The 18092-nt window shown below is 42.8% G+C and overlaps 1 protein-coding gene across 1 annotated transcript; it reads right to left on the bottom strand.

The window, feature by feature from the left end:
- Positions 1 to 1008: 1008 nt before the first annotated feature.
- Positions 1009 to 17912, bottom strand: NOBOX (NOBOX oogenesis homeobox). Its single transcript, XM_037387574.1, has 9 exons — positions 16498 to 17912; positions 14651 to 15346; positions 14128 to 14234; positions 13470 to 13588; positions 12423 to 12556; positions 5012 to 5282; positions 4085 to 4431; positions 1873 to 2220; positions 1009 to 1270 (listed from the first exon to the last, which is right to left on the bottom strand). The coding sequence occupies exons 1-9, from the start codon at positions 16541 to 16543 to the stop codon at positions 1245 to 1247; spliced, it is 2094 nt and encodes a 697-aa protein (XP_037243471.1). The 5' UTR covers positions 16544 to 17912; the 3' UTR covers positions 1009 to 1244.
- Between the last annotated feature and the right edge of the window lie 180 nt (positions 17913 to 18092).

Genomic DNA, 18092 nt, shown 5'->3' with positions numbered 1-18092 from the left:
TCATGGTCTTTCCTCACAAGGACACGGTGGGAGCCTAACATACATTTTAGCCACTCACATGATACATCCCACACTTTCAGGTGGTTAAAGCTCATTTGGGAGCCACAGTTCCTAGAGACTGCAGCCATTTATGTACCAGAGTGAATAATCTCTTCACTTGAGTCCTCTGCCAGTGCCGCCACCGGTTTGAAAGATGTATTTTCTCTTGTTTCCCAGGCTGACAGTCCCAGGTAAAGCAGAAGCTGAGACTATCAAGCCAAGATCACTTGCTCTACTGAACTGCTCCTGCTAACCCTGCAGTGCGATATTCCCACAGTAAGATTTGAGGAATGTGATAGAAAAGCCACAGTTATGAAACATCCCATCGGATTTAACTTCAACACATCCTAGCAGCATGCAGATGTAAATGCAAGGCTCACCCACATTAACCAAAAACCAGCAGAGAGCTTAACCCCTTCTGAAATAACAGAGCCACCTCAGCAATAAACTGCTGGGTCAGACCCAGAGATGATAGCCAAGTAACTCAATTAAGTGGTACCCATTAAATACTTAAGCTATCAAACTAATTCACAAGAAAATTTTAATGCAATCCTCCGACATTCACACCCATCTACAATTCAAATGGGATGCTAAGCCAATTAATAACTGATAAGGATCTGGTTTCACTACCAGCATTTATAGTTACCGTTTTGCTGCCATTTCTTGTTAGAGTTTTGTACTGAAACAAGGCTAGTAAACACCAAACCAATGGTAGACTCCAACACCACTTCTTTCCCTGTCTGGAGTCCCTAAAATTAGGTGTAGTTGCTGGAGTTCCACCCCCTGTTTTGCATATGTCTTATTCTTCCGTGGCTCTATTCCCATGTGTTTCAGGATACCAGCCATACCTTCTGACTCTTGCATCATCTGGAATTTCCACCTACCCATGGGACTCTGGTGCCTGTCAGCTCTTTCCTGTCTGTGTGCTCCTTAAGTTTAGAATTCATTAAGAAGAATCAAGTCAGGAGATTTGCAAAAACCACAAAGCAGAAGCCTTTATTGATTGAAATTTCCCTGCTTCCTTCCTCAGCAGGAAAATAATCATGTCAACAAGAAAAAAAAAAATACAACCCAAAAAAAGAAACCAAAAAGTGCTTCTGTTGCAAATACTATTATTCTCATCTCTTTTTATCTCTTCTTGTTGTGCACAGTTTAAAATGGCAACATTTCCTCTTCCTTTGTTTTCTTGTCAGAGTGCAGCAGCATCAGTCATTAGTTTCCTCTTTAATTTCTGAAGAAAAAACAGATTCATAAGAAAATGTGATCTCACATGACACAGAAAATCTTTAATTTTTGCAAATGCTTTGTATTGCAAAACTAGACACACAAAAACAATATTTAAGGCATATGACACCCTTTCAACAAACCCAGAGAAAGGTAATTTTGTTTTCATAATGAAAGTCTGAAAATGGAAATCCAAACAGAAGGCTCTCCTTCCTCCTTCCCTATCCCTTCTTGCTCAAGAAGTTCTGCTTTGAAGTAGAAGTGTCTATGCCTCTGGAAACCTCAGAAATAATCTGTCCTGTGTAGCCATTCAGCTCTGTCTGACACCTGATATATTTGCCACCATTTGACTGACCTCTAAGTCCCCATTTCTAAAAAACAATGGCTTCAAGAACTAGGTATAGGAAAATGGGACCCATCTTGACAGCAGCCCGGGGGTGGAGGAGGTGGGGTGGAAATGTCCCATTCCCATTCATGCCAGTTTTGATCCTTCATTCAGAGAAGCTACTGCTGTCTTGGAACTCCTTCCGTATCCCCCCCTTCACAAAAAAAAAAAAAAAACAAACCACAAAAAAACCCAAAAAACCCCACAGCTGGCCTTTCAGTTACCAGCAATAGTCTCTCCTTTCTTGCTGCTACTCTCTGCTTCCTCTCTTTCAACAAGCGATGTCAACTCTGGCTCTGTTTGGTGGTTCTGGTATGAACTCTGGCCTGGTGGTGTCACTCCCTTTTGTTTTCCAGTATGTGGCATGGATCCCAGTGCTGTTCCATTGGGCACTCGAAGAAAACACGGTGAGGAGGGCAGGCAAGGTGGCTGAGTGTAGGAAATCTGCTCTGTGAAGTACTGTCCTCCGGCTGTGCTAGAAAACTGCATTCGTGAGTGCAGCTGGTTGGAGAATGGAGCTCCCTGCATGCAGAAATCACTCCAGGGGACAGCTTCATAAGCAGCAATGCCTGCTGAGAAAAAAGCAACAAAGGACAGGATACAGAAAATACAGAAAAGAGGATTAAAGTCACGTATATGTAAACGACTGTACGCTGTGCTTAAGAGAGCATGCTCAGTGCAAATACAGTATTACAGTTAGGCCTAAATGGTTACTGCAATAGAGCAGACATCACACACATACAAAGGTTAACTTTGTTGTTTAAATTGAAGTGTATTTATCCAAAACATAGTTATTAGGAAGAAAAACATAGGAAGTTCATAGCACTGTTAAGAATCTAAAAACCAGGATGACACTTCAGCACAGATGCCGAGTCTACATAGTGGCATTAGAGACACACACACCTAAGTTTTTTTCCTCCACTCCTATTTTCCAAGTTAGTTCTGCAAAGCATAAGCTGAATGCTGATCCTCACTTTCATTTATAAAAGCTGCAGGAAGCAGGAATGTTTTTTAATTAATATCTATAATTCAACTAAACTGCTTGCTTGCTTCATGCTGAAGTAAGAATTCTGGGTGTGTCTGAACTGACAGGTTGGTTCCCTCCCCATTGCACTGCTGGAACCCCAGGCCCTGCATAACAGCCATAGGATCCCTTCCTTGAACAGAAGAGCCACATGTTGCTGACTGTGCTCCAGACAGAAGTATGGAATAAGAGAACATCAACTCTGCCTCTGCTCCTTCAAAAATCCTCCAATTTTATCAATCCTGACAAGGCTTGCAACTTTCCACATCCCTTTTTGCTTGCACGACATACCCCAAGGCATGCAACACACACTTCTGGCATCATGCTTATAGCATGATCACGGCACCAAACATTAATCTGGTGTGCTGGAACACAGCCCTGTCATTACTTCTGGCACTTCAAACTGAAAAACCACAGAAAGTAACAATTATGCCTTGCAACCAGAGAGGAGAACCAGGCCAAGTGCGCTAGAGAGCACAGGTGCTGCCAACCTATTCTGCAGAATGTTAGCTATGAACAGCGTAAATAAACATGAGCCAGCTTGCACCCATCAGCCTGTGAGTCAGACTTCTCTCCCTGACAAGGTCCACGAAACTGGTACAAAAACAGCAGTAGCATTTGTTGCGTGATAACTCTTTATTCTCTTATAAAAAGAGAGATGTATTTTTTGGACTACAAGCTTAATTTAACAAACTTGACAGTCCAAACAAGTAACTGTAATAGTTTATATTTTGGTTGTACTTGGGCTTGAACAACTTGAAAACACAAAGCCCTGACACAAAACAAGGAGACTGACCACCACTTTTACCTAGTTACTTTTGAGAAAATTATGCTGAATTGCTTTAAGTGGTGTTGCAAATTTATGTCAGAGGAAGAAAAAGCTATATCCATACTCTGTTGGCCTCTTTTTTTTTTTTTTTTGTGCTACCCTAACATACATAGCATTCTTTCAAAATGGTTTCTGCAGAAGCCCAGCAGAGTTAAAAACCTGTTGTTCTCGCTGTATCCAACTATTCCATTTCCTGTGGCATCTTTTTCACTTTGCACCCTTGACCCACACCCCCTTACACCAAAAGCATGTTAGTTTACACAACAGTACACCCCTGAAAAAGTTAGCTCTCCATTCCAGACAAAGAACCACCTGACATAGTTACATAGTAACACTCTCATGACATGCAGCCTATCTAGTAATTTTTGATTCAAATTAACCGGTCACTCAGCACTTAAAAAAAAAAAAAGCATACAAGGAAATTAAAAAAAAATGGGCAGCATATATATATATTTGTGCACATATATGCACATTCCTTCTTTCCATTACAGTTATCAGTAAAATCACAGATCATCCTGAACATTTCAGGGAATTGTTCAGTTACTCCAGAGCAGTGAGACATCAAAATATTTCAGACCTTTACCTGAGTTTTCATTTGGCTCCTGTAACAACAGCTGTCCCTCCATGTGGTTTTGTATGTAGCCTTGTGTGGCTCCTGCTGCCCCACAGGTTACAACTCCACTGTCACCGGGTAAGGCAAGGAAATCTCTGTGGGACTCGGGCAGCATTGTAGGAGCGAGGTGGACACTGGAGGGCACACTGCTGGCCAGGTGACCTGGCAGATGGTGGAACTGGGAGAGCTGGTGCTGTTCAGGATATGGGGGCAGCTGGTAAATTCCACCCTGGCTGCAGTACTGACAGTACGTGGTCTCTAGGTCACCTCCTGATTCCAGTTGCTCAGGATAATTGCAGGGAACTGGTGAACTCAAGCTGCAGAGAGCAAGGAGAGAGGCAATTCAGAGATCCAAGTAGGACCAGCAGCTACAGCAACCTGTACAATAAACAACTGTTGTATCTTCCGCTTGATAGCCACTTCAACCCTGATCTGACTCCAACCCTTCCTCCCAAATACCAGGCACAGGACAAGGGCAACAGAAACCACTTGAGCCAAGTGCATTCACAACACAATTCTTTAACAATGTACGTTAGTGGGGATTACATTTCCTTCAGTTCTTCCCACTCTCCAATGCATGCCCCAATGCTTAAAACAGCCTCTCACAAGGACTCCTTTCCACTTTGCTTCTGAACCCCACCTTCACTTGACAGGCATGCAATTCTGAAAGCACTCTGATCAAAAGGTATCATTTTTCTGATAGCAGGTGCCCTGTGCTACTGCACACATGACACGCTTTTCCCTACTCCATTTAAAGGACATTCTCACTCCCACATCCACCTTTTCACTTATGCTTCGACCTCTTTCCTTGCCCCGTGTCCCACCTTCACCCTCCTCAGTCTGCTCCTGCGGTTGACTTTTTTCCTCTCCCTCAAAGACAATCTCATCTGTTCCTACCCTTGATTCTGGATGCTGTAATTGAAGGCCTGCCCGGAGCCGTTTTCCTGACTGGACAAGCTGCATTCACTGCTGGGAGTGTCCAGCATCAAGGGAGCAATATGACTGTGGGGGTCAAAGGACAGGCTGCGAGGTAGGCTGGCCCTGCGGATGGGCGGAGGACTGGGAAGACTAAGGGAGCACTCCGTTCTGCTGGAATTCAAGTTGAGCTGTTGTAACACCTTTGTCTGAGCTGCTTCACATGGGGCCACCATTCCAGCCACTGAGGAGACTGCGAATAAAAAGAGAGACTGTCATGCTATGTTGTCATACTGAAAATTAAAAGGAGCTAGCAGAGGAATGACAAGTGGCAGAACAGAAAAGCGAGATGCCAGTCAAAGAGTGGAGGTTAACTTATGGGAACAAAAGTAAACATGTACCAGCATTGCTGCTGGGAAGCAAAAGGGAATAGTAGCAAGCTCTCTGGAACAGAAGATGATGTTTATTGGTTAAATAAAATTACCTTCATGATTTCAGTCTCTGCATACTGGATTTATTCAGGTCTCAAGAAGGCAGCCAAATGAAGCAAAGTACTTTCTTGGAAAAAAGCCAAGAACAATCCCCCAGCCATCTTCCATCTCTACTGTCCTCTGGGAAGAGTGTGCTGCACAGATTACCCATTTGAAAAATCTAACTGTTGCTTGAAAGAAACAAAAACGTGCCTTTAGAGATCTGTTGTCTAGGCCATTTTTTAACCAAATTTTCACTCCTGGTTTGGCCTCTGATGAGTCATGCCAGAAGAAAAAAAAATAAAAAATTAAAAAAGCTGAGATGTCAGCTGAAGGGCTTTGGGAAAGAGAAGCTGGGAGATGGAAATGAAACCAACACCATTTCATTGCTGGAATCTTGTTTGGTGACCTGTCTCCTCAGTCACTGCTGGAAAAGGAGAGAGGAAGTTTCCTACAGAACAGCCTCTGTGGAAAGAGGACAATATAGGAAATGAAAAGGTCAGAATCATGTATGGTAGTGATCAGAGTAACAAGTATATACAGAAGTTCAAGAAGCTTGCACATGGTGCAAGAGAACAAGATTCTTTTTTATTATGCCAAATAGCAAACTATTTCTTGAGAAGTGTAACCATCAGGTGTGCATGATAATTTGAAATGATTCTTCAAGTCTAGCTAGGCTGAACCAGCACAAGGATGAAGCAGATATGAGACAGTATCACTGACTCTTCAGTTGAAGTTGGTCTACTCCCACACATTGTAAAGCACTCGGGGAAAGCCAGCTGCATGGATAATTTACAGCTGTACTTCATCCTTGCATGCATACAGAGTAACACCAAATGCACTCCACCAGGTGTGAATCAAAGGCCTTAAATGTAAAACCTAAAGCTGCCACTGCAAGCATAAGCAATCTTTAGAGCATTCTGGAATGCATGACCAGAGCTGATAAGGAGATTCCACTTCAACACCTTGCAGCACCATTTCCAGATTGTGCGATTGCATCTATCTTATCACATCTTCCCACAGCACATTTTTTTCAGTTCTCTGCAACTATGGAAAGAGGGAGTCATGACGTTTCAATGAAAACTTGAATAGCCCTGATTTTGGGCTCATTTAGAAAACCAGAGCAAGATCTAGGATGACATCTCTAAAGCATTCACGCGCCCAGCCAATTCTCAGTGGTTTAGTTTTTCTATTTGAACATGTTATTTCTCTGTCAGGCAGCATCTATGATGCACCTGTCACATTCCTGGTTTTTGACACAGCACAGATCCAGTCCCACCGAACAAAGCACTGGTCAAGACAACATTTAGTTTCCTCACAATTCAAAATGGCTTAGCCTGAACTGAAGCTGAAGATCTCTTTATGGTTTGTTTGGTTTTTTGTTGTTTTTTTTTCACAAAAAACCACCTTCATTTGCACGTAAGTTCTCCTTACCATTCTGTCCCAGAATGGAGCGGTTCACACAAACATCATGAAACAGCAGCCATGTGGGGCACCACTTACCTGAAAAAGAGTCTATCCAGATAAAGCTTCAGTTCAATAATGACAGTTGGATTACTATTCTGCAGATGGCCTTAAGTCTTGCTTCGGATGAATACAAGAAGCGTTAACAACATAGCCAAGGAGGTCACTTCTAAACGCACTTTCACACCTACTAAGAATTAAGTTGTGTTTTTTCAAATATTTGCAGCACCAAAGCGCAGATAATCTTTGTGGATCATGGCAACGAGACCCACAGGCAATGAGATCGTGAAAACAGCACACTTGGCCTCCAAAGAGCTGGTTTAGCCTTCTCTGAAGTTTCCTCTACTTCTCTGTCCTTTCAAAGACAGACACTGAATTTGTATCTTCCGAATAAAGTCACAAATGCAGTAAGAATAAAAAATTCCTAGACAAGTAATATCTGCTAAATCTGACACTATATTTAGATGATTCCAGCATCTTGCTCGATGATGAATTCTGATCATTGGCTTGATCATTTTACATTTCTGTTGTTCTTCCTGACATTGACGTAGAGAGATTCAGAAGACTTTCCAGCGAACAGGGGAATTTTTGCTTATAATTTCCATTACTTCTGTGTTTTCAGTCCATGAGACAACCTTGGGAATTTTTGGAGAGCAAATTAATAATCTGCAACTTCAGATCTCTGAACCAGTCCTTGCGCTACACTTAACTCAAGAATGGCTATTCTAAGTCTTCAGCTACACAGCTGTTCCTCCCCTACTATCGGTGCTTCCTCAACATCCTAGCAGAGTTAAAAGAGACCCACTCTTTAATGCAAACAGCTTTCAATGAATGGGACAGAGTCTTAAATGAACAAAAACGGAGGTGTATACTTTTGTCAGGATGACCGATTTTCACCAGCCTTGAAGGAAACTAAGGCCTAGTCTAGAGAGGTGTCCATGAGCTTACAACAGGGCAGGTCTCAACTGTGCAACTATGTTGCAGGAAGCTCCTTTCACTGTTGTTAACAGACCACATCACGCGCACAAGATCTGTTACTTGAGTGACACCTATCTGCATCGGAGCTTCTCCTCTTGACATCAGCCATACAGGACTTTCTTAGTCAAGCACTTACTACGTTGACTCCAGAAGGCCTTGGTACGAGGTGCCTGCAACGATTCCGGCAGTTGACTATGCAGCTGTTTGCAGACTGTTTGGGTGGCTGGAGGCCAGGATTGTAGCTGTTTAACAAGCCCACCGCTATTGGGCACAGTGCAGCTGATGTTTACAGGCTGAGCAACCAGTCTAACCTCAGATGGTCTACTTTCTAGGGCTGTTTTCCCAAGCATCAAATGAAGAGTTCAGCAAAAGGCTCTATTAACTATGAATCTCTACATCATACACTATCCAATCCAGTTTCTTTTAAAGAAACATGCCTGTGTAATTGCAGCATTTACTGGAACATTAAGGGCCATTGCAAAGCTTCTCATAGGTACCTCCTCTTCTTGAAATTATAAGAAAATATGTTTATCTTGTAAATGACATCTTGAAAGTAGACAAAATATTAATCAAACTTAGGAGCAATGGCATTCTTCATTTAATGGACTAAAGATCAGTAAACCAACGTCAGTCTCTAACTGCGCTGCTTTGAGAAGTGTGTCAGTCTGATCCTCTTCTGGATTTTCAGTAGGCCAGAACCTACCACTTGTTTAAAAGGTATGACTCTTGTTTGCCATGTCAGCTACACATCATCAGCTCTCAAGTAATTTGTTCAAAAGCCAGAATCCTATAAGTGAAATCATTAGAGCTTGTAATTTCTTTACCGTTCTTTGACAGATCATATCCAACTTTGTCCAACTGCTCCGAAGATTGCCATTACAATCCCATCTCTGCCACTGAATGATCGTTGCTATTTATGGAAGAGCTACAAGCACAGCCTGGGCTCCTGACATGTTCTCGGCAAGACAGCCGCATGAAATAAAGTATTTCCTGCAAAAGCAGCATTGGGGCAGAAAAACCTCCTCCCACAAACCAGAAGCATAGAAAGTAACTTTACTTTCTAAACAGTCAACTCTGAAGAAAACATAGGCCAATATTTTAAGTCAACGTATATATATATAGTCAAGGATATATAGATCCATAAGAATCTCAGAAAAAACAAGAAAAACTTCAAATAACTGTAAATGTCAAAAATAACTCCATTAATTTAAAGCACGCTATCTCTCTAGCAAAAGTAGTAAAAAAACCAATACTAAGATCAAAGCAACCTCAAGACTGAAATTTTTGAATTCAAGAAGGCTCTTATGGCAAGTAGTGTGGCTAATATCAAAATCAGAAGCCGTAACTGCCAGCAAGGTAGAATACATCTCAAATACAATTTGCTGGCATTTTTCACAAGCTTGTTTGGAGAACAGTGCAAAACAATGGGACTTTAAAAAAAAACCAAACAAACAAACATAAACCAACAGTCAGAAGTACTGGCTAGAGCAAGGAAAAACAATAGAAAAGGCAGCACTGAACACTCTCCAAAGGTATCAGGTAACAGACTGTACCGTTCTCATGCACTTAAATAATATCTTTGTCCTGCTGAAAGCGGTTAAACACACTGCTACCAAGGAAAGCACCTGAATAGCCACTCCATTAGGCCACGACCTTTGTGTACAACTACACCATTATGCACAGGTCACAAATTATTTTGCTGAAACTTGCCATGAGCTGTTTCCACAGGGCCACGTCTACTAAGCAACTATTTTTGCCTTGTAAATTGATTACCTTTTTCATTAATTTGTTCCCTCTTTTGCTTCTGTTAGTTTGGATTTTATCCTATCCAAGTTTTATCTTCTTCATTTTCTGAAATATTCTAATAAACAGGTGAAGCCTGGATGGCCCTATTTATTGGCAAGCTTTCTTTCTGAACAAGGAGGCCGAATGAATTCAAAAGTCACGTTGTGTGTCTTTTCCCGTTTCATTTTCTGCTTTCATTATTAAAGAAAAGTCTGCCTGTGAAATGCTAGATAACAAAAAAAAGCAAGTTTCATTCCCTATTGCTGTGTTATCCTGCATCTAGTAAGTGGGACTGAAGCTTTTTGTGTGATTGTGCCACACAGATCTCTTCTGTGAGGACTCTACACCCAGTAAGTCTTCCCTCAGCACAGCAGGAACACTAACATAGGTCTCTACGCTGCCCAGGCACCAGTTCTCCCGTGACTTGTAGGAATGTAATTTTTAAGACTCCAACCATCCGTCAAGTTTGATTAAACAGATTTAGAGGGTAGGGTAGGTTTTATAAACAAAGACAGCGTGTGGCTCACTACACACACCATATTCCTCTCTTCCATCAGGCAACCAGATTAAAAACCAATCACCAAACCTCACAGTTTCCATGCATTAATAAAGCATGCCTCTTTTCTGAAAAGTAATTTAAAAAAGGTACTTTTTTTTTCCAAACAGATCTGTATCTGGAAAGTATTCACCAGCCTTAGATGACACAAATAGATTTCATTACTTCTTGCCCAGCACGATTTAAAGAAAACAAGAGGAACCTTGCTCCCTTACAGAGATCTAGTAGAATGAAGTACTTTCTCATCTTCACACATCAAGATACAGGGGTATCTTCACAATGAAGATACAAGGGTTTCAGACAAAGGAAGCATGCGTTTCATAAAAGCTAGATGCATACACAGTAAATGCAATAGGTGGCAGTCAGCAGCAAGTTCAAAGGACTCAAGGAGTAAAAACTCAGCTATCTTTATGACTCATTTTCTCACATACCCAGTCCTCCCTCAGGGACATTCACGTGCCCTTTTTCTTCCTTACACGTTGCACCAAGAATTCAGATGGGACATTTCTTCCCTATCAGAAAGACTGCTTGTGCTTTCCACATGGGGAACTGCATCCCAGTGTGCAGATTCCCCAGAAAGAAATTGCTCAATACAGATACGTGAAAAGATCACATCCCTGAATTAAACTATTTTCTAACAGACATATTTTCTCTTAACTAAATAGCATGCCTGCAGATGTACTTTAGGAACAGAGACTTCTGAATACAAGTGTAGAAATATAAGGATATTTGGTGTTTCCTTTAAATGAATTATTTTGCAAATCTTGGTCTTTATCTAATTAAATACAGACTGCACTACTTCATCATTCTGGAAAGCAGTGAATTATTCAAGCACTTTGACCATATTTACTCTGCTGCAAGAAGTGGAAAAACTGGAACTAACTGAATTACAGTCATATGGGTTAAACAGCTCATAGGATTGACAAAAGTAGTCCTTGCCTTGAGACTATGAGGCAAATTTAAAGGACAGAAGTGCTAAATTACAGTATCAAGAAAGTATCTCAATTAAGTACTTTTAGCATATATATCTATTTATTAGTATTCTAAGCTTATTGATACAATCTTACAGTTGCTTAATACAGTGCCAAAATACTTTTTAAGGTACCAGCACTATTAAAAATACATTAAAATCTTTGAGTCGTTACTAGAAAATTACTTGTACAGAACTGCCCTTAATACCGATAACCCTGTATATTTAAAAAAACAATGAAGAGGCAGAAATAATGGCATGAAACTCAAAAGAATGATTTACACGGGGCAGCAGGAAAATACACACAACTACTACATATCAGCACATCTACTGCTTGGGATATCTGTCTCTAAGGAAGTGGTGAAGTCCTCATCAGTCTGGAAATATTTTCAAGTTGTGCCAACTTGGAAACATAAACAGATATAGGAAATGCTTTAGGGAACACTCCTGACTAGGGAATGCTCCAGTACTCCACACATGAATACACAATTGAACAAATCCTCTCTGGTTGCCGTCAATCTTTAAATGCAGCTCAGGTAGCAAACTGGTCAAACAGCACACCCCACTGACTTCCAACAACACTGCAACAGCAATTAACCCGTATGCTTAAGACAACTAGACTCACTCCCTGAAGGTCTTGCACAAAATGGAAAATTGCGCTGGCTGGAGAAGTCAAGGAACCTCCTCTGGAGACTGAAAGGTATGGAGTACCCGAAGGAGGCTCACACAGCTCATTTGACTACAGGTTGTAGCCAGAACGTTACAGTCTAAACCAAAATATGGGATGTATGTATCTGCCATGAAGAACATAATAACCGCAGTAATACTTTCATCATCATTCAGAGCAGCAGTACTAGTGTCAAACAGCTATTAGGGAAGAATGCTCCGATCATGTATCCTTACAAAGTCACATTCAGAATTCCTTGCTGGCTTGTCCTAAAACACGAATAACGACTGCAAATTTGGCTCTTACCGTTAGCATGGAGGCACCACCGTGCTGATACACAACTGAAAGATATTCAATTAGCAAAGAGCTGTTAAACCTGGTGTCATTTTTGGACTGATGGCATAGGCCTCTCCCATGACCTTCCCTAAAGCGTGCAGGAACATACCAGGACCACCAGCTAATGCTGCAGCTATGCAAAACACTTGTGCTGATAGGGGTCTCACCTGAGGAGGAGGCAAGTGGTGCAGGATGTCCACTGAGCAGGCTGGAGTAGTTCCCAGCTGTAGTGTCTACATCTAGCATGGCAGGCTGGTCATGAGCAATGTCAGGCAATGGAAGCATGGGCAGAAGAGGTGCCCTGGAGGTATACATAAAGGGTATGAGCATGGACCAGAGGACAAGACGTTACAACAAAGTATATACATTCTTCTAACTACCCTAGAATGAGCAAATCCTAGAACACTAGCAGGTGGAAAGGAAAAGTGTTGGCCGACTTATGAGTGCAAGGAGAAACAGCACAAGGGACACCGTACAGTCTTTGGGGAAGTAACCCCAGGTCACTAGTGTGGGAAGGACAGGCAGCAGGGACAGTGCAATGAGATCATTCAGGTGGTCTCCAAACTTCCACTTGATTGCAATCTTTTCATTCTGTTTTCCTCACAGGAAGACTCTTGCTCCAGATTGCCATAAATACCTCCTTGTGGAGACCGATTTCTTCCTTCCCTCCCTCTCCCTGGAAAGACCATCTATCCTCTCACATACCCCCTTCCCACACCCTCCAATGAATGTCCCCTGCAGACCTATGAAAGGTGCTAGCTTGTATTTCTTCAATGAAGCTCACGACTTTGTAAGACTAATCTAAACTAAGCAAGCAGCGTTTCCATTGCCAAGTGAAAATCCATGGAAATGGAAAATGATGGTGGGAGAAGGACTGGAATAGAATTCCCAAGTGCACATAAAGTGCCTGGCCAACACACTCACAGAAACTAAAAATGAACGGGTGATTCCACACACCTTTCTATCTCATCTCTTGCTTTCTCTACACAGCCAGAGCGATTTCAAGTTCTATTTCAAAACAGTGCTATACAGGTCAGGCAAAAGCCCTTTTAAGAGGGTCCACTACATTTTGCCCAGAAATCCAACAGGCTACCAATGTTCAAATCAGTGGTCAACTCTCCATAGCTTAACCATAAAGAGGAAATGACAAAGGAAAATGTTTAATTCATCGACATCTATTGTGGAGAAATGAGAAAACTGAGTAAGTCCCTCACCCACAACCATCTGACCCAAAGGTGACTGAGAGAGTTGATGATGTTGGGTATTTTTTGTTGCCTTTCACACTCAACTTCACCGATTTCCGCCACTTTGCCCTGCGATTCTGAAACCAGACCTGATAAATGAAAGAAAGGATGCATTCAGAAAGGAAACCATCTACATACGGGGACACAGGCAACAAATCAGCAATGACTCCCTCCACATATCACCAGGCGAGGCCAGAAACATTTCTTTCAGAGAATCTGCAAGATTAATTGCAAACAGAGACAAGACACCAGCAGAAAGATAACCCCAAACACGTTTTCTTTGTTAGCCATGATCTTCCAGATAAAAGAGATTAACTTCAGCCTCCTTAGCCTCTATTGCCTACCCATTATGTGTCTCCTCTTAGGAAATGGAAAGAGATGGAGCACACAACCACAGACTCCACTGACATTTTGAGTGGGGTAGCTGGTTGTGCCATGTCTATCCCTGTGAGCTCTCTTCCTTCTCTTGTCACCAGTGGCAGGTACAGTCTCTTTCCTGTTACTCATGAGCTCCTCTTTCCTTCCTACTCAAGCTCTTCCTCCCTGTTCCAGTCCCTCTCTTTATTTTCTCTCTCTCCATTTTCTGCACAGAACCCATCGTCAGCACTGTTACCCACACAGGCATTACCATGATACGTTGTGGTGTTACACCAACCACAGCCGCGATCTCCCTCCTCTTCTCGTTGTCGGGATAGTGGTCTTCCTGGAACATCTTCTCCAACTCTTCTAGCTGCTCTAGAAATGATGCATTGTTCAAAGAAAGAGAGAGGTGGGGAGCACGTGGTAAGAAAACAGAACAAAGCAAAAACCAAACAAAAGAAACAAGACAGGCAAAACAGAACATCTTTTACTGTACTTAGAAATACATGAACAACAGAAAAGATATTTTTTTTAAAAGTAAGCCACAAAAATAAACAAAAATCTTCTTCCACAGTAAAACAAAGAGCATTGCTAGTGATGCTTCAAACATAAGGCATCCAGCAACCTTTATTTTAAGAAGTGTTCACACATCTAACAGCATAGAATGCACTGCAATACCAGTTAGAGCAGTTCAGCTCTTCACCTGCTGTGCCTTCAGTATGGCGAAGGAAACATCAGCACCATTGGCACTACAAGTGTCACTGTGTGCCAGTGGGTTTCCCGGTATCTACCTGCGCTATATAAGGTGCGTGGCTTCTTCCTCACAGGTGGCAGAATTCCTGGATTCTCAAATAACTCTTTCTTTCCTTTGGTCCCATCATGGCTACTTCCACATGCCAGAGCTGAAGACACCTTGTAGGACTGCTGAGTTGCAGGGTTGGCTGAAGCACATCTGGATGATTGGCGAGTAGCTGGGCTGCTCACACGCCGCCTGCAGAGGTCTCCAGGCATTCCACTAGATGCTTTCTCAGCCCACATTCCACTTCCGTCATTACTTTTTTTCTTCTTTGCCTCCTTTTCAGTCCCATCCGAGTAATAGCTCTCACACTGCTCACGTGCCCCTGACTGACCTGTGGGCTCCGGTACAAATCCAACCACAGGAAGTGGGGACACAGCCTTCATGTCACGGAGGGAATTTGACAGCTGCCCACACACAGAGGCAAGATCAAGCTGGCTGTCAAGTGCCACCGAGTCTTGGGGAGCTGACCCAGTTGCCTGCAGGGTGCAGTATCTTCCATCTTCCACCACCTTCTTTACAGATCTGATCCTATCTTCTGTTCCCAAGGTATGCTCAGCTCCTTCCTTTACAGTTGTGCTTTGGAATGCAGATAGCACACTGCTCCCTGTACCTTGTCCAGCGGCAGCATCAGCATCTACCACAAACTGCTCAGTTTTCAGTGATGTTTCCTCCTTCTCGTCCTTGCACTCTACAAGGAAAAAATGAAAAACACCACACCCTCACCCCACATGCACATTGTCTGAGCAGATGTGCCTGGATGGCCTGAGAAAAGGGGTGTGTCTGGATAGACAGTTTCAATTATGTGAGAAGGAAAACACTACACAGGAAATCCAACAGCGAAAAGAACAAGAGAGTTCAAAATTAAGACTGTCACCAGGACATAGTGCTGCTAGGAAAGCAACAGGGAATGCGATATGGAGATATTCAAATATCTGAGATGAGAAAAGCCTCATTCTGAGAGTGAAGATGCCTGCAACAACAACCAACTGTAAACTACAGGAAGAGTTAATTCCAGACATGAGTATAAAGGGAAGGCTGCATGGCAGAACAGCACTGGGGATAACAAAGGTCTTTGGAATAAGGAACAGAACAAATGACTGACTTATCAAGACATTAAGTATCACCTTAGTAAAATGATCAAAAGAAAAATACAAGCAAAATTCAGGTCTACTCTGTCAGCAGTGATTATTTGATGAATTAGATCACCTTCTGACTTATATAGGTTTCTGTTTCCATCATACTAAAGTTGACCAAGCAAAAAAACAATTAACTGTATAAACTTCTAGTTAAACTGTCATACATTAGTTTTCTGCGGCTTCAGCCACAACACTTATGATTTACAGACTTACAAGACAGGGAATGAAATAGCTGGCTGAGGACAAAAATAGGTGGAGAGGTCTGACCAAGTTTAACAAAAAGCACAAAGTGCATTACATTAAGAGACACTGAATAAGACAGCTCAGAAAGAACACAACAAGAAAAACAACTAAGATAAGCAACAATAATAAAGCTGCATTATACTTTCCCAGCTGGCACATACATTTCCAAAAGAAGAAAACCCACCGATTGTCTCAGAATGTCTGAGTCTGTGTGATTTCTGCTACATTAAAAAAAAAAAAAAAAAAACACACCACACAAAAAAGGATAGAAAGTAGAGTAACAGAACCAAAACTATGTATCTACCTCTGTCTGAAAAGAGGTAAGTTTGAGCAGACTGTTGGCAGCATTTTAGTTCTATGTGCCTACAGAGAAATGTGTCTGTTTAATTTTTTGGGAAAAAGATTGAAAATAATTTCATTTCATTCTGTCCTACTTTTTAAATATATATTAGCACAATACCAAAATAAAGGACTTGCTTTCTCTCCCAGTGTTTCTCCTCAAACATTAGCTAATCGAGAAGAAAGCCCACACCGCCAGTCAGATGGAGGAGTTGATGGACGTACGAGGGGACGCCAGGCTGCTTCCAAGAGCTTCCAATTTGCTTTTTACACAATGAAGAGAACTGAATTAGCTGGAGGGGGAAGAGACGGAAGCAGGAAACTACGCAACTATAATAATTTGATCTTGTTAAACATCAACAGCTTCCACTGCTGTTAAATGAGATGAAATAACCAGATGGGGAGGGTCAAGAACTGAGCAAGGCAGAAGCTGGCTAGGTTCTATATAATTCCTTTTTCCACCATCCTCCTCACTGCCTCTGAGCTTGTCTCGCTCATTATGTGAAAAATCTAACATTTTCACTTGTCATTCATTTTGTCACCCAACACCTGCCTCAAATCAGGAATAGAATTTTCATCTTAATGCTTTGATTTGAGAAGGCTTTTTAGTTATTTTTATGCAAACACTAGTAAGTGTTTACATCACAAACCACGTATGTACCTTGTATCTGCGGCAGAGAGACTAACAACTGGGAGTTTTGTATCACCTACAGCAATATTCTTCCCGAGAGAAAATAAATTCCTGTCTCTAGTTCTAAAACAATGAGTGAAGGCCTGACAGCAACATAGGATTGCCAAAGAAATTACCTGAAATGAAAATAAAGTTTGGAGAGAAAGACAGACCTTCAGGGTAACAAATGGGGAGTTATCAAACCACTTCTTTCTCCTATCATTCATATAACAAGAGACCAGACTGAACATCAATACGTCCCACCTTTAAGTAAACATAACCTTAAACAGAAGGGATTTTAACTGACTGGGAACATTCTAGAACACCTGAGCTGTGGAAGGTGCTTGAAAACAAAGCAGTCCTCTTTTTTTCTCACAACCACCACCTTAGACTTGGAACAAGGGAACCACTTGCACAGTGACAGCAAGATTTTTAAGGTTGTGTTGAGCATTCGGTACAAAACAACCTGAACACACACACACAGCAACATCAGCTTCACCCGGTCCGCCACGAAAGCTCAGACAAGGAGGAGGAAAACCGGGCTGTACGTGGAGGCGGTAAAGCGTCAGCAGCCCAGAAACCCACAGGCAGCAGGAACCCCTCGGCGCCATGCGAAGGGCTGACCACCTGCCACCCTGCCAGGCGCTTGTTTGTACAAGCCAGGTGACACGAGGGCCACAGGCACCGGAGCGAGCGCCAGCCCATTGCCCCAACCCCCGGCCCTGCACCCCGCACAAAATGGCGGCCTCCCGCCAGGGCACGGCGGGGCCCGGCGCCGCGCCACGAGGGGAGGCAGCGCCGAATGGCTGCCGGCCCTCGCCGCCACTGCGGGCCCGCCGTGCAGGTGACAGTCAAGAGGAGACGACAGAGTCGTTACCCTGCTGCTCATCACGGTCGTTAACGAGAGCCGGCCCCGCCGCCCGGCCCTTACCCAGCCGTTCGGGCGCCCGCTCCTCCTCCGCGCCCGCCCCGTCCATGCCGGCTCGGCGGAAGCGCCCCCGCGCTGGCCCCGTTAATGCCGCGCCCAGCGGGGGCTGCGCGCCGAG

Source organism: Falco rusticolus, chromosome 5 (assembly GCF_015220075.1).
Source record: "Falco rusticolus isolate bFalRus1 chromosome 5, bFalRus1.pri, whole genome shotgun sequence".
NCBI lineage: Eukaryota > Metazoa > Chordata > Aves > Falconiformes > Falconidae > Falco > Falco rusticolus.
The sequence above is the reverse complement of the archived record's forward strand: the minus strand, read 5'-3'. Positions and strand labels throughout refer to the sequence as shown.

What these genes read in the sequence shown, in the direction of transcription:
- NOBOX (XM_037387574.1), bottom strand. Translation starts at nt 16,543, where the DNA reads ATGTTTGAGGAGAAACACTGGGAGAGAAAGCAAGTCCTTTATTTTG. An exon ending in ACGCACCTTATATAGCGCAG is followed by an intron (nt 14,235 to 14,650) that starts GTAGATACCGGG and finishes CATCATTTCTAG; the next exon opens with AGCAGCTAGAAGAGTTGGAG. An exon ending in ACCACTTGCCTCCTCCTCAG is followed by an intron (nt 5,283 to 12,422) that starts GTGAGACCCCTA and finishes TTTTATTCGCAG; the next exon opens with TCTCCTCAGTGGCTGGAATG.